The sequence below is a fragment of the Lepidochelys olivacea genome (genome assembly GCF_965140295.1).
Source record: "Lepidochelys olivacea isolate rLepOli2 genome assembly, chromosome: 1".
Lineage (NCBI taxonomy): Eukaryota > Metazoa > Chordata > Testudines > Cheloniidae > Lepidochelys > Lepidochelys olivacea.
Window position 1 is genome coordinate 212,253,175 of NC_140411.1, and position 14,023 is coordinate 212,267,197.

The 14,023-nt window shown below is 43.8% G+C and overlaps 1 protein-coding gene across 5 annotated transcripts in view; it reads left to right on the plus strand.

Moving 5' to 3' along the window:
* The window catches only part of NCAPD2 (non-SMC condensin I complex subunit D2), a 61,001-nt gene that overhangs the window by 19,048 nt on the left and 27,930 nt on the right, over nucleotides 1–14,023 (plus strand). For all 5 annotated transcript variants that reach the window (XM_084617659.1, XM_084617662.1, XM_084617661.1 and 2 more), the window contains exons 19-23: nucleotides 9,736–9,820; nucleotides 9,904–10,065; nucleotides 10,314–10,531; nucleotides 13,005–13,116; nucleotides 13,448–13,571. In XM_084617659.1, coding sequence (XP_084473785.1) covers nucleotides 9,736–9,820; nucleotides 9,904–10,065; nucleotides 10,314–10,531; nucleotides 13,005–13,116; nucleotides 13,448–13,571 — 701 coding nt within the window. The remainder of the gene's footprint in view (nucleotides 1–9,735; nucleotides 9,821–9,903; nucleotides 10,066–10,313; nucleotides 10,532–13,004; nucleotides 13,117–13,447; nucleotides 13,572–14,023) is intronic.

The window sequence follows — 14,023 nt, forward strand, 5'->3', positions numbered from 1 at the left end:
GTTTAGAAAGGGCTTTAGTGATATTGAGCACCCTTTGCTGACCCAGGAGGCCTTGGATTTTTTTCAGATCCAAGCAGTCTAACATCCAGTTTACTGATATTCTGTCCTACGGAATCTATCTTAGGACTTATGAGATTTGTGCAGGAAATAGCCCAACTTGATTGTCATGCACATTGTGTAAAGAGTTGTCACTTTGGATGGGCTATCACCAGCAGGAGAGTGAATTTGTGGGGGGCGGGGGTGGAGGGTGAGAACCTGGATTTGTGCTGGAAATGGCCCACCTGATGATCACTTTAGATAAGCTATTACCAGCAGGACAGTGGGGTGGGAGGAGGTATTGGTTCATATTCTCTGTGTATATATGTCTGCTGCAGTTTCCACGATATGCATCTGATGAAGTGAGCTGTAGCTCACAAAAGCTTATGCTCAAATAAATTGGTTAGTCTCTAAGGTGCCACAAGTACTCCTTATCTTAGGACTTAAGACCTTGTTTTGCTTTCAGGCCCAACAGGCTCAGACTGGCTGCTTGAACTTTGAAAACAAACACTTGAAAAAGAAAAGCTAATCCCCTGAAATTGTGAATAGGGGCTGTCCTCTACAAGGAAGTCTCATTCAGACACTGGTGTAAACAGAAAAGGGGTATGACTAGCCTTGTCAGTAGTGGATGAAACCTATAGTATGGATCTGTGGACGTTTACTTTCATAAACTAGCAGGATAAATTGGGATTCTTCATGTAGCTCTGTATATTCCCATTTGTGGGTAATGTGCTGACCAATGCTGCCTAATAGTGGAACCTTCTCCAAGCAATGCCTATTGGAGCCCACATGCACTCTCTCCTGCCCATCTCCTCTGTCTGCGAACATTCTGAGTTCAAGGCTATATAAAGGGGCACTGCACCCTTCACCATCTCAATTCCTTCCCAACTGCAAGCACCAGACGGAAGTGAATTTCTCCGAATCTTCGGATCCAGGGTTTTTTTCCTACCTTAGTGCCTTGTCAGTTGTAGTGTTAGAGTGGTTAGATTTTTTTGGTTGGGTTCTGTGGGATGGCAGATCTGGGAAAAAAAGCAGACTTCAAGAGATTTTGCTTCCTGCCCAATGGTCTTCCTGGCATCTGATAGCCCTGTGAGATGTCTCAGAGAAGGCCACTCTTCTTAGTGGTCCATCTGTTGGCTCTTCACATGCAGCACACATAAGGAGAGGCTAAGAAGTGGTTGGGGATCCTTTTTGTGTGATTTTTGTTAAAGTTCCACATTCTGGAGTTGCTTCATAAAAATTGTGATGAGGTGTTGAAATCCACACCAGCCCTGAAAGAGAGAGGAAGCTAGGAAACGGCCCATTAGTATGATAGGCCACAAATGAAGGGCTGAGACTGGAGAAGAAACCCCTGATTGGAAATGAAGCTCAGCTGAGCAAGTGTGGGCTGGGCTAGTGTAAGGCCAGGAAGCTGGCAACAGAAATGGAGGCAGTGAAGAAGTCTGCAGCCACTCTGCATTAGAAGGGAAAGGAAGGAACCCAGGGAAAGAGGAGGACCTTGGGAGCCTGGCCTGAGGGAAGAGTGTACCCAGAAAAGAGAATGGTGGAGAAGGGAATTGGGTAGGAAGCAGAGCAGAGAGAGAGCAGCAAGGTTGGGGACTGCACAGACCGTGGCTGCATATTGTAGGGTTCTTGGATTGGAACCCAGAGCAGTGGGCATGCCTGGATTGCCCTACCAGCCACTGACAGAATGGCAGTGCCTGGACAGCAGGTTCAGTGAAACTAGACCAGAAGGGGAAAACCCCACAGTGACTTGGCCAGCAGGCCAAGTTACAAAGAGGAAGCTGCAGGTTCTGGAGTGAGAGAGGAGCCACAGAGAGAGAGAAGATGATGGCTTGAGAGACCACAAGGGGAGGCGTTGGACCTGGAAGAGAGCTATTCCCCAGAGCAGCCTGAAGAAGGTGCCACCTATGGTGAGTGTGACACGGATCCTTCTGTGAAAGCTGCTAAGGCATCATCTGTTCAGACTGCAGCTAAGGAGCCTATATTAAAGCTGTCCTGACTAATTTCCATTCCGAAGAAGGAGGCTAGGTAGAAAATGGCCAATGTTAGCAGTGCCAGGTCCTGTGGATCAGGTTTGTTGGATCTTTAAGATTCAAATCTGTTTTCTTCAGTTGTGGCTATAAGAGCTGAGGTAGTTCCGCAATTTACGTTCAAGTCCAGGATTACAGACAGAAAACTTTCCCCAGATCCAGTGACGCATATGTTTTTATTAACCCCAGTACTGATGTTGTCTCCAAAGAGGACGTTTCACTGTGCTGCATCTGATCATTCATCTGGTATGAGTGAGAGATCGCTTGGGGATGGGAAGAGAAGGACCTTGATGGTTGCAAGATCTAAATCCCCTAGTCTTGAGAAGCAGGTAGGAGAGAATATTTTGAGTTTTTCCCTAGAACAGTCTGTCTCCTCTTCCTTCTCCTAAGACTCCTGCTGGGTCACCAGACAGACCTTTTTTACTTTTCATTTCTCTTCTATGCCCCTCCCTGCCCCACAGCGCTATTATCCCTGGTAAGATCCATTGCGGCTCTGAAATCGGACCTAAAGTTACAAGAGGATCAAGATGGATTTAGAAGACCTGAGCAGTCTGTTTGTTCCAGCTAGAACTGTTTTCCTGTAACCTTGTGGACAGTTTGTATATCCTTATTTTATAGATATGTTTCCAGATTATTGGAGAGACTGACAGTCCTGGGCATCATGGTCTTACTAGGCCCCACCTGAAGAGGTGTGTTGGGGTTTTTTTGATCATCTACAGTATGGGTTGGGTGGTGAGGCTCTAGCTGAAAAGGATCCAGTCAAAGTGATCTTTTCGGATCCAATGTCGTCTGAGGAAGAAGAGAAATTGGTTCCTCTCCTGGAACATCTGGCTCCAGTTGCAAATCCACCAGAGTTGTATTCTGTTGAAAATATGAGCATTGTTTCTGCTTTTGTCTCCTTCAGAGGATGAATTACAATTCCATGAATTGGTAGATTGAATGGCATCTACTCTGAACTTCTCTTCTGTTATTGAAGAGACAATATCCAGTATTTAACATTTTAGGAGCACCTTTGAGAAGTATGATGTCTGCTTATTTTGGATAGACTTTTTCAACCTGTTAAAGCAGTTTGGGCTGCTCCTGCTTCCTGCCAGTCCATCTCTAAGAAGGCAGACAAACTATCAGCTCCCTCATGAGCAGTTTCGTATTTCCATATGTACCCTATGCAACATTCTTTGATGGTTTCAACAGCAAGTAACAGATTTAGGTCTGGTCAAGTCCATACTGTTGCTGAGAGAGAAGGGAAGACATTGTTGCCTTTCAGAGGAAAGTAATATTCAGTGATGAAGAGAAAAGAGTAGCCAATTACCAATGGTAATGTCCCACTACCAGTTTCACCTGTAGGGGAAAAAATGGCTGTTTTTGTTTTAGAATTACCAGAGGATCAGAGGAAATTTGCTAATGCTATCCTCTTAGAAACTCAGAATGTGGCAAAACAAGTCCTCATGGCTGCTTTTGATACTTCTTCTGGCTTTGTGGCTAGGGCTTTAGCGTCTGCCACCCATAGACATGTATGGTTAAGATCTTCGTTGGCTGTGGATACTAGATTTAAAGTTGACAATCTTCCTTTTGAGGGTGAGGGTCCGTTTAGTAACAAAATGGGCAAATCTTTGGAGAAATTGAGAACAGAGCAGTATATCACTTGGTTTATATCCTACTACTAAAAGGAGACCCATCTACTGCTTTTCACTACAGGAGGCAATTTTATCCACCATCCTCTTCATACAGTAACGCCTCACTTAGTCATCCCGCTTAACGTTGTTTCGTTGCTGATCAATTAGAGAATATGCTTGTTTAAAGTTGCACAATGCTCCCTTATAACGTTGTTTGGCAGCTGCCTGCTTTGTCCACTGCTTGCAGAAAGAGCAGCCCGTTGCAGCTAGCTGGTGGGGGCTTGGAACCAGGGTGGACCGGCAGCCCCCCATCAGTTCCCCGCTCCCTAAGTTTCATTTACAGCAGCTGCCCAGCAGGCTGTCAATTGCCAGCAGTTCAGCTATCCCTCCCCCCCCCCCCCCACTGCCATGTGCTGTTCCTGCCCTCTGCCTTGGAGCTGCTCCTGGAAGCCTCCTGCTTGCTGTGTGGAGGGACTAATGTCCGGGTGTCTCCTGATCCACACTTACCCCATCTCCATAGAGCCGGGGGGGGGGGGGGGACAAGACACAACAGGGCTCAGGATGGAGGAAGCTTGCTGGCAGCAGCTACTGTCTCACCTTGCTGATCTAATTAAAAAGGCAATGTACTTAGCGTGCAGTCAGCATACTTAAAGGGGCAATGTGCATCTCTCTTACATTCTGTCTGTCTGCCAGCCATGCTGTCTCCCCTCCCTCCATTCATGCTGCCTTGTAGAGTGTGAGGCTACATTAATAACAATGTCTTAACCCTTGAGGGCTCAGCCAAGTGCTAGTTCATCATTTAGCAGTAAGGCATTCCCTGGGAAATATCCTACCCTTTTCCACCCTCTGACTCCACCTCAACCAAGCTTCACAATCATCACTGCTGTGTACAGTATTAAATTTTTTGTTTAAAACTTAGTGTGTCTATCTTTTGTCTGGTGAAAAAAATTTCCCTGGAACCTAATCTCCTCTATTTACATTAATTCTTATGGGGAAATTGAATTTGCTTAACATCATTTCGCTTAAAGTTGCATTTTTCAGCAACATAACTACAACGTTAAGCGAGGAGTTACTGTATTTCTCAACTCAACAGCAACAACACCACCAGCAGCTTACTACTTCTCAGTCTCAACAAAAGTTGTCATTTAGACCCAGACCAAGTCGATGCAATCTGCTTTCTCATCTTCATTGACTACGGCTTGTAGATTTGATATGAAGATAGAGATTTGAGGACCAACTTGCAAAATTCCTTTCTACCCTTTGTTTGGAGACAGGCCAGACCATTTTGCAAGCAATTGGAGGCTTATTTCATTGAACAAATAAAAATAGTGGGAAAGGATTATGCAATACAGTTCAAAACACGATCTCCTTTCAATTCCTCTAACTCTCCCCTTTTCAGGGAACCATCTCACAAAGTTGTTCTTCTGTCAGAAATTCAGGGATTACTTCTAATAGGAGCTATAAATGAAGTTCCCAAAGATCTGAGATTCAAGTTTTCCTGATGCCAAAAAAAGATGGGGCTTTCTGCCCTGTGTTGGATATAAAGAAGCTGAACACATTCATCTGCAAGTTTCGGTCTCAAATGTTAAGCCTAACCTTGATCATTCCCTCACTCTCAAGCATGGATTGGTTCAAAGCTCTCTAGGACTCATGTTTCTATTCAGCTCAGTCATCAGAAGTACCTCTGTTTTGTCATGGGACCAACCTCTTCAGTATGAGGTCCTCGTGTTTTTTTTTCTCTCTGGTGCTACAGGTCCTTGCAGAGTGCCTTTCAGAGGTAGTGGTATATCTTAGAAAAGAGGGTGTCTTTGCTTACCCATATATTAAAATGATTGGCTGGTAAAGTAGGCTTTGCGCACGGATCTGTTGACTCACATTCGGTTTAAAACTTCTCTTTTTTCAGATTTAGGACTGCTTATAAATGTCAAGAAGTCTATTCTCTGTCCAACTCGGAAAATCATCTTTATAGGATCAGTGGTGAACTCTGTAGCAGGACAGGCTTTCTTTTCAAAGGAAAGATGTCTGAAGATTGGTAGTTCTCAAACCCAGATATTTTCACTTTGGGTCTGATGGGTCATACGGAAGTGACTACTTATGTCATTCGGTTTGAACGCCTGAGTCCAGTGCAAAATTGGTTGGCTCGAATTTACAAACCAAATTTGGATAAACTTCGTATGCTAGTCACCATGCCACAGCACATTTTAGATTCTTTGGTGTGGTGGATGAACAGAACTGATGTTTTGAAGGGAGTTCTGTTCAGTCCTCTCTCGCTGTTGGTCACAATAACCTCTGATGCGTCAGACAATGAATGGAGAACTCACTGGGCCCTCTGACAGTTTGAGATCACTGCCTGTTCCAAGAAAATAATCTGCACATAAATGTTTTAGAAGTGTGGGCAATTCATCTAGCTCTCAAATCTTCTTTTCCTCCTCATCTAAGGGGGAAAGTTCTGCAGGTAGTGATGGACAATACAATGGCTGGGTTATGTCAAGCAGAGGTGCTGATTCAGCTCTGCGTGCTGAGGCAACCAGTCTGTGGGACTGGGGCATACCACAAGACATCTGTCTGATGGCTCTGCATTTAACAGGAGAGTGTGTTGGCAGATCGGGCTCAGCTGAGGGAAAGCTCTCAGATGCACAAGAGGTCATTAAAGGACCAGCTTATAGAGATCTTCTCCATTTGGGGATAGCTTGTCATGGACCTTTTTTACAAGCAGGTTCAACAAAGTGTCTTTTTTTTTTTTTTTTTTTTTGGCCCAAGAGCAGGCAACGACAGTCAGCGCATCTCAGACACTTTTCTAATGCATTGGGGAGAGGGCCTTTTGTATACTTTCCCTCCTTTACATTAATTCAGAAGGTAGTGAGGAAGATAAGACTGGACAAGAGGAGGCTGATCCTGATCACATCAGCCTGGTAGGGATCAGCAATGGTATACAGACCCGCTGTCAGGGGAGATGTACAAACTACTTGTCTCCGGATCTGTTGTCCTAAGTAGCATGTAGAATTCTTCATCTGGATTTCCAGTCTGTTCATCTAACAAGCCTGGACTATTGGACTCTGACTAATATCCTGTTCCTTGTTGTTTCACAGTGTATCACTTTACTCTAGAAAACATTGTATAAGAAAATGTTATCACTTGAAATGAGCTAGATTTGTCTTTTGGAGGCGAGGAAAAATCTTAGGGCTTGTCTACACTTACCAGGGGATTGACACCCGGTGATTAACACATCAGTGGCATATCGCTCTCCCATTGACTCCTGTACTCCACTGGATCGAAAAGAGTAAGGGGAGTCAATGGGAAAGCAGCTCCCGTTGACCTCATGTAGTGTGGATCTCGCATTAAGTAGATCTAAACTACACTGACTTGAGTTACACTATTCACGTATCTCAAATTGCGTAGCTTAGGTAGACTTTTCCCAGTAATGTAGACCGAGCCTAGGTCACCAGTTACATCCACTATTCCAAAACGTTAGGAATAAAAATTGTATCTAAAGTCTGAGGGGTTATCTAATTTCTCTAAGAGTGTGCTTGGCAGCTTTGTTTGTCGTCTTTTGATGGTAGATTGTTGTTTGTGCATGATACGATTAAAAGATTTCTAAAGCAGTTATCTAGTATGTATCCCCCTTCAGGGACCCAGTTCCCGCATGCAGTCTTACTTTGGTTTTATCTATGCTTATGAAGACCCCTCTTGAGCACTTGGTAATGTTCCTTATTTATCTATTAAGATTGTGTTTGATTGTTTATAACATCAGCCAAAAGGGTGAGCTAATTGCCTGCATTGATGGCAGTCCCACCTTTTATCTATTTTTTTATAAAAATAAGATGGTTTTTTAGACCTGATCCCAGGTTTTTACCAAAAATAGCACCTGAGTTTCACATAGGACAGTAAATTTATCAGTGTTCTTTCAGAAGCCACATGCTAATAAAGGGGAATCTGCTTTAGATATCTCAGATGCTAGAAGAGTTCTAGCATATTATTTAAATAGAAATAAAGATTTTTAGGAAGTCTTTTGGGTTGTTTATGTTAAGAATCATATGGGTTAGCATGTGTCTTTTCAAACTATTTCCAGATAATATCCTTGAATATTACAAGTTAGCAGCAGTTCCTCTGACCTTGGAATGTTTGTGAATGCTGAGGGGAGTGGTGGTGGAAGGGTGGTGGTGCATGTGTACACCAACAGGTACTGTGTAGAGAAGGCTTCACCAATAAACAGCCCCGGTCAGCACGTTGCCCATAAGTGTGAATATGTAGTCATCTTGAATAGGGATGTTAATATCTGTTAAAAAATGTAACCAGTTAAGCGCTTAACATTATATCGGTTAACCGAGGTAGCTCCAGAAGGCTTGGTAGCGCCAGGGCTGCTCCAGCCTGGCCGGAGCCGGGGGGGGGCTGCTCCAGCCCAGCACAGGGGCGTCAGGGGTTAACACTTACAGTTGGTTAACCAGTAAGCCTAATGTTTACTGGTTAACCTTTTACATCCCTAATCTTGAACTCCAATTACAAGCAAGTAACATTAATTGAGAGACGTGGTCCATCCACAGGGAAAGCTGCTTCCTCTAACCTCCATTATAAGTTGGCCTATGTCCTGAAATATAAATTCCTTATCTCTACTTAAGCTCTTAGGGGAGAGGGGTTTTTAATCTTTTAAAACTAGTATTCAAAAACCGGTTTCAGAGTAGCAGCTGTGTTAATCTGTATTCACAAAAAGAAAAGCAGGACTTGTGGCACCTTAGAGACTAACCAATTTATTTGAGCATAAGCTTTCGTGAGCTACAGCTCACTTCATCGGATGCATTCAGAAACAGTTGAACACTTTGTATATCAATAGGGATATCTGAACCCTTGGCCTTGATATAGTGTGGCAATGAGCTTTTTATCTTTTAAAATAGGTTGTCTTTTTAACTTACTTGTTCATATGTTAAAGTGTGAATAGAAATACTTGATCTACCTACTTTTTCATGCGCAATAGAATTCTCTGCTCTGGAGACTGACTGGGTTACCAATGCCACAAATGAAGCCTTGAGAAACTGAGTGTTTTAGTGCCAAACTTTCCTCCCTATATTAGCCTCAGAGCCCCAGTTGGCTACTTCTCTGCCACAGCACACAGTTTCTCTCAGCAGCTCGGCTTTATGGAAGGAACTAGGGCTGCAGATGGTTGAATGCTCATAGCAGCTCTTCCTCCCTCTCTCCCTCCCTCGTTGATACTCCAGACCTGGACTGTGACTGTAGGGATAGTATTCTAGCCAACTGAGGCTGTATCTCCCACTGCTGGAAACTGATTTTCTTACTTTCCACACCCCAAACATGCTTTTGTGAATTCAGCATCTAGGCAGCTCCAGATGTGCCCATGCTATTCTGGCCATGATTGGCTGTCCAAGTATGTCAGACTCCCAGCCCAGGAGTAATTCCTCTCCTCCAGCTTACTCTCTCCCTCCCCAGCTCCAGGTTCCATGCATACAGAATGGGCATTTGGCTTCACTTGTCAAGCTTCTGTGCTGCTGATTGTGGAAACTGCTTCTCTTAAGCCCCCAAAATGGCAAGGGGGAGGGTCTACTATATCCTTTTAATAAGATGACCTGGACTGGTCACAGTACTTCAGGTGAAGGCATTTTATTAATTAATAAAATAGCATTAGAGTATTTTCATCATTTACCTGTCTTGTACCCTTGTTCACCTGGTTGGAAAGCAGGATCAAGTGGTATTCCAAGGGAATAACTGCTAGAACAAGCTCAAAAGTAGGATTGCTCATCTTGGCTTGGAAGCTTCCTTTGTTGGCCTATAGCTGCAGTCTTTCTGTATGATGCAGTCTGACCATTGTAATTTCAGAAAGGGGCAGGAACCACTTTTTGTTCTGCATTGCTTGGGATCTCAAATGATTCTAGATTGGCTCCCCCCAAACATTCTGGATGGCTCTACCATCAGTATAACACATTTGTATCTAGTAGTATGAGTGTGGAAAAGAGAGAGCCCCTCAGGAACACAGAGGGAGAAGGAAGGTAGAGAAGGTTGTGAGTTAGCTAAGGTTACCCATCTGTCTGGGCTTCTCTCTGCAGCCAGCTGAGGGGAAGAACCATGCTCCTTTCCGGCTGCTGCAGACACACCTGCTCTTTGGATGCCTGAGTGAGGCTGTGACCACAGGTGAGGTCAAGGAAGCTACAGGGTGTGGGGTAGGTGTTGATGTGTCTGGCCTGTGTAACGTGGTTCTCTTTTGTACTCACCAGGCTTTGCCCAGCCAAGCACACTCTGGATCCCATTCATGGAGTCAGCAGTGACCCTCATCTACCAGTTAGCAGAAGGGCCTGAGGAGATATGTGCCCAAATCCTGCAGTGTTGTAGCCAACAGGCTCTGGAGAGGCTTCAGGAGCCGCAAGGGGTGGGAGCAGGTGAGGTGGATGGAGGTCTGTTCCCATAGCCTGCAGCATTGCAACCAGCTGCCCCTGGGGTAGGTAGGTGTGGGAGGCATGGTGAAGTGGCTCCAGAAGAAGCTGGACTGGAAGGGAATGAGGGTGCAGTGAGTTGAACATCCAAAGGTGTAGAGGTGGGGTGCAGAGTCATTGAGACTTGCTGATAATTAACAGAATGTAAGTCCAGAGTTCTATGAATTTTGACTCCTTCCTTTTCCACGCATCAGAACCAGGGACTTCTCCAAGTAGTGTCCCTGGTGGTGCCAACACTCTCCCCACCTTCCTGCTGACACACCTGCTCTCCCTCGTGGGAAATGTGGCCTTACAGCAGGTTGTGCATCTGGAGCGGGCAGTGAGTGCAGAGCTTCGTAGGCGCCGTGTCCTTGGGGAGGAGCAGGAGGCCAAGAAACATGTTGCCAACAGCACCAAAGAGCAGAGTGCCAAGGTGAGAATTGAGCTCCTTCTTATGCATAGCCCATTCCTCCTCAGTCACTGCCCCAGCAAGTTTCTAGGGAGAACTGTTCTGTAAGGAGTGGTGTGCAAGACCAGCGTGGATTGATTTTAAATCATTGATTCTAATCACAGTTTAAATCAGCAAGCAGGAAACCTTGGATTAAACTATTGATTTTTAATCTTGTTTTGTATATGAACTTTTTAGTTCTTTTCCTAAAGAGAGGCTGATTATCATTGGTTGGTGGTAACCATTAAAACACATTGATATAGCCTTCACACTAAATTTAGTGCTTTTTTGCTATCCAAGAGGCTACATTATGTTAGAATATGGTGATTTTAGTATTTCTTATTTACTAAATTTTTTTACTTGTGATTTGTGTCAAGCTCTGTTTTGGCTGGAAATTTAAATTTAATTTAAACGCACAAAAATAGCATTTTTAAATGATTTTTCTATTAGTTAAATCTACTTTAAATATACTGAATACATATGAAAAATTTTTGGGAATAAAGGTTATTAAAAGATGTTTTGCAATTAAAATTAACTGATTATTAAATGAAATATCTGTAGTTAGTGAATTGAGGTAATTGTTTCTGTTCACCATGTTCCTCAAGATTTTAGAATTTGTAGATCTCCTCCTCACCTAGTTCTTATTCATAGACTGGAAAGGAAAAACTAGGTTTCCTACTTTTTCAACTCCCATTGGCTTCTTAACTTTGAACAAACTAGTCATTGAACTGAACTTCAGGTTTCAGCGTAACAGCCGTGTTAGTCTGTATTTGCAAAAAGAAAAGGAGTACTTGTGGCACCTTAGAGACTAACCAATTTATTTGAGCATGAGCTTTCGTGAGCTACAGCTCACGAAAGCTTTTGCTCAAATTGGTTGGTCTCTAAGGTGCCACAAGTACTCCTTTTCTTTGAACTGAACTTGTTGAATAAACTGAAATGAAAAAATATTCTCTCTGAAGAGGCTTTTGCTTTCAGAATTTAGTTTAGCATTTCAACAGACTTGTTCCAGGTGCTTAGTGAGTGACTTCCTCCGGTTCAGTGATTTGAGTTACTTTTAAACTTGGCAGCAAACTTGTACTGCTCAGTATTATTTTTTTGAATTTTTAAATTAAATGATTTTAATGTATTATAGTAACACTAGGTCTTAACATAAGTTGTCATATTTTCATATTTAATTTAAATATTTATACAAAATAAACCTGTATTTAATTTTTAAAAGTTGAATTTTCAGTTTTTATCCTTCTTGTACAACACTTAAGACTTTCTCTCCCTCTGAAGAGTACTGATCCAGTGCTCAAGCAAAGTGCTGGGGGCATTGTTACATGTTTCAGATCAGAGACAGTTGAGGTTGTGTCCTCTCATGTTCCCTAAAGATCCCCTGATGCCCTTGAGTTTGGGATGCCGGGGAGAAAGAGAATGAACCCAGGTGTCCTGACCATGCTCCCCTCTTCGCTTTCTGTCCCATGTAATTCCTGGCACTGGCACTCCCCAGCACCTTTGGCCTTTTGGCTTCTTTTCCGTGTTCACCTGACACAACCTTTTTGCAATGAACTTCAGTGACAGAGCTTTTGTTTGTGCCTTGTCTGACCAAGACTAAGTGATGGGAGAGGTGCTGAAGGTTGAAGGAGTTTCTGGAGCCTCTCTGAGGTTGTGGGATTCTTGTTCCTTTGGAACAGCCTGTGAAATTACACATACAAGAGTAGTTTCCTTAAGCTATATTAAAAATAGAGAAAATGGTAGTATAACAAAAACAGATCATATATCATACCTACTCTAATATTTTGCAAAGCCCAGTGAGGGAGACTTCTGCTAGTTTAAGTTGCAAAACGTATATACAGTTTTCCTCCTGATCAGAAGCCTCCACTCTGCTGTGTCCAGAAAACTCTTCTCTTTATCCCTCATGCACTCTGCTTATCCAGTTCCCAGGTGTTTCTTGTTTATTATCAGATCAGGTCAGGTTACACTGACATTTCTTTGAGTGTTTATGCCAGAGTACCATCTGGAGTAAATGGTAAACCGTGTCCTCCATATAGAGCAAGACCAGTTTGATCTTCTGTTTTTATAAGTTCCTCATCAATCAAAGTAATTGGCCTTTTGGATTTGCATATCCATTGTTGCTTATAGGTGTTAGATCAGGCCCTCATGCTGGTTGTAGCCCAGTTTGTCTTGGCTGATCAGAGGTCGCATGGACTTGCTTCTTTAAATCCCTCATCAATGTTGCCATACCACAAAATACAAACTGACAGACCTCTGCCCCGCTATCATAATTCTGTTCAAACTAGAGGGGGCAAATAGGTTGAATTCTCCCTTTGTTTGATCTTGTAAGCTTTTATCATGTTGCTGTTACAGTGCCCACATCCCATCCTGGAGGGAAGGACCTTGTGATGGAAGGTGCTAGTATGATGCAAAGTCTTTTCTGTAACTTTTGTTCAATAACTTCTTCCTTCCCTCTGCACAGAGCATTGAGAATGAGACCACCATGGAGGAGGATCTGGGCCTAGTAGGTGCCTCAGCTGATGACACTGAGGCAGAAGTTATCCGCAACATCTGTGACACGGAGCTGCTGGATGGTGAGTATGGCCCCCACATGGGAGTGTTCCCCTCCAGTCCATACCTCTTTATCTGCCATGCCCTAAAGAATGGAAACAATGTGTGGGAACCAGCATGAGGCACACAAATTATTCCTTCAGAAAACTTAAAATTCTGTGGAAATTTCCTTTTCATGTGAATTTCTTATGACCTCGGTTTCATGATTCTGAATTTCTAATGGCACTTGCCCAACTACAAAAGTGAGGGGACACCAAATCTGCGTGGACTCTTCAGTAATTTGTGACTAACTATGTGATACATTTTGGGGTATGCTCTCTCAGAACTGACAGTGTTTGTTTCTCCCCACTGCAGAGAAGCAGCTGCTCTCTGCCTTTATTCCCCTGGTGCTCAAGATCTGCAATAACCCTGGGCTCTACAATGATCCAGCACTCTCAGCTGCTGCAGCGCTGGCCCTTGGTAAACTCTGCATGGTCAGGTAATGTCCAGCCTTCTGGCCATAATCCTCTTCTCCCCAGCCTAACCTCTAGGCCTGGTCTACGCTGGGGGGGTGGGAAATTGATCTAAGTTAAGCTATGTGAATAACGTAGCTGAAGTCAATGTACTTAGAGCTACTCACCGCGGTGTCTTCGCTGCGGTGAGTCGACTGCTGACGCTCCCCCATTGACTCCACCTGCGCCTCTCGCGCCAGTGGAGTACAGGAGTCGAGGGGAGAGTGCTCAGGGGTCGATTTATTGCGTCTAGACTAGACACGATAAATCAACCCCCGCTGGATCTATCACTGCCAGCTGATCCAGTGGGTAGTATAGACATCTGTCAAAAGTGACTTTGTCCCTATGTCATAGCACCCTTCTCTGGAGAAAGTACGATGAGCATGCCCTTGGCTCTGTTCACTGAAGCTCTAAAAATCGAGTCTTGATTTTGTCTTCT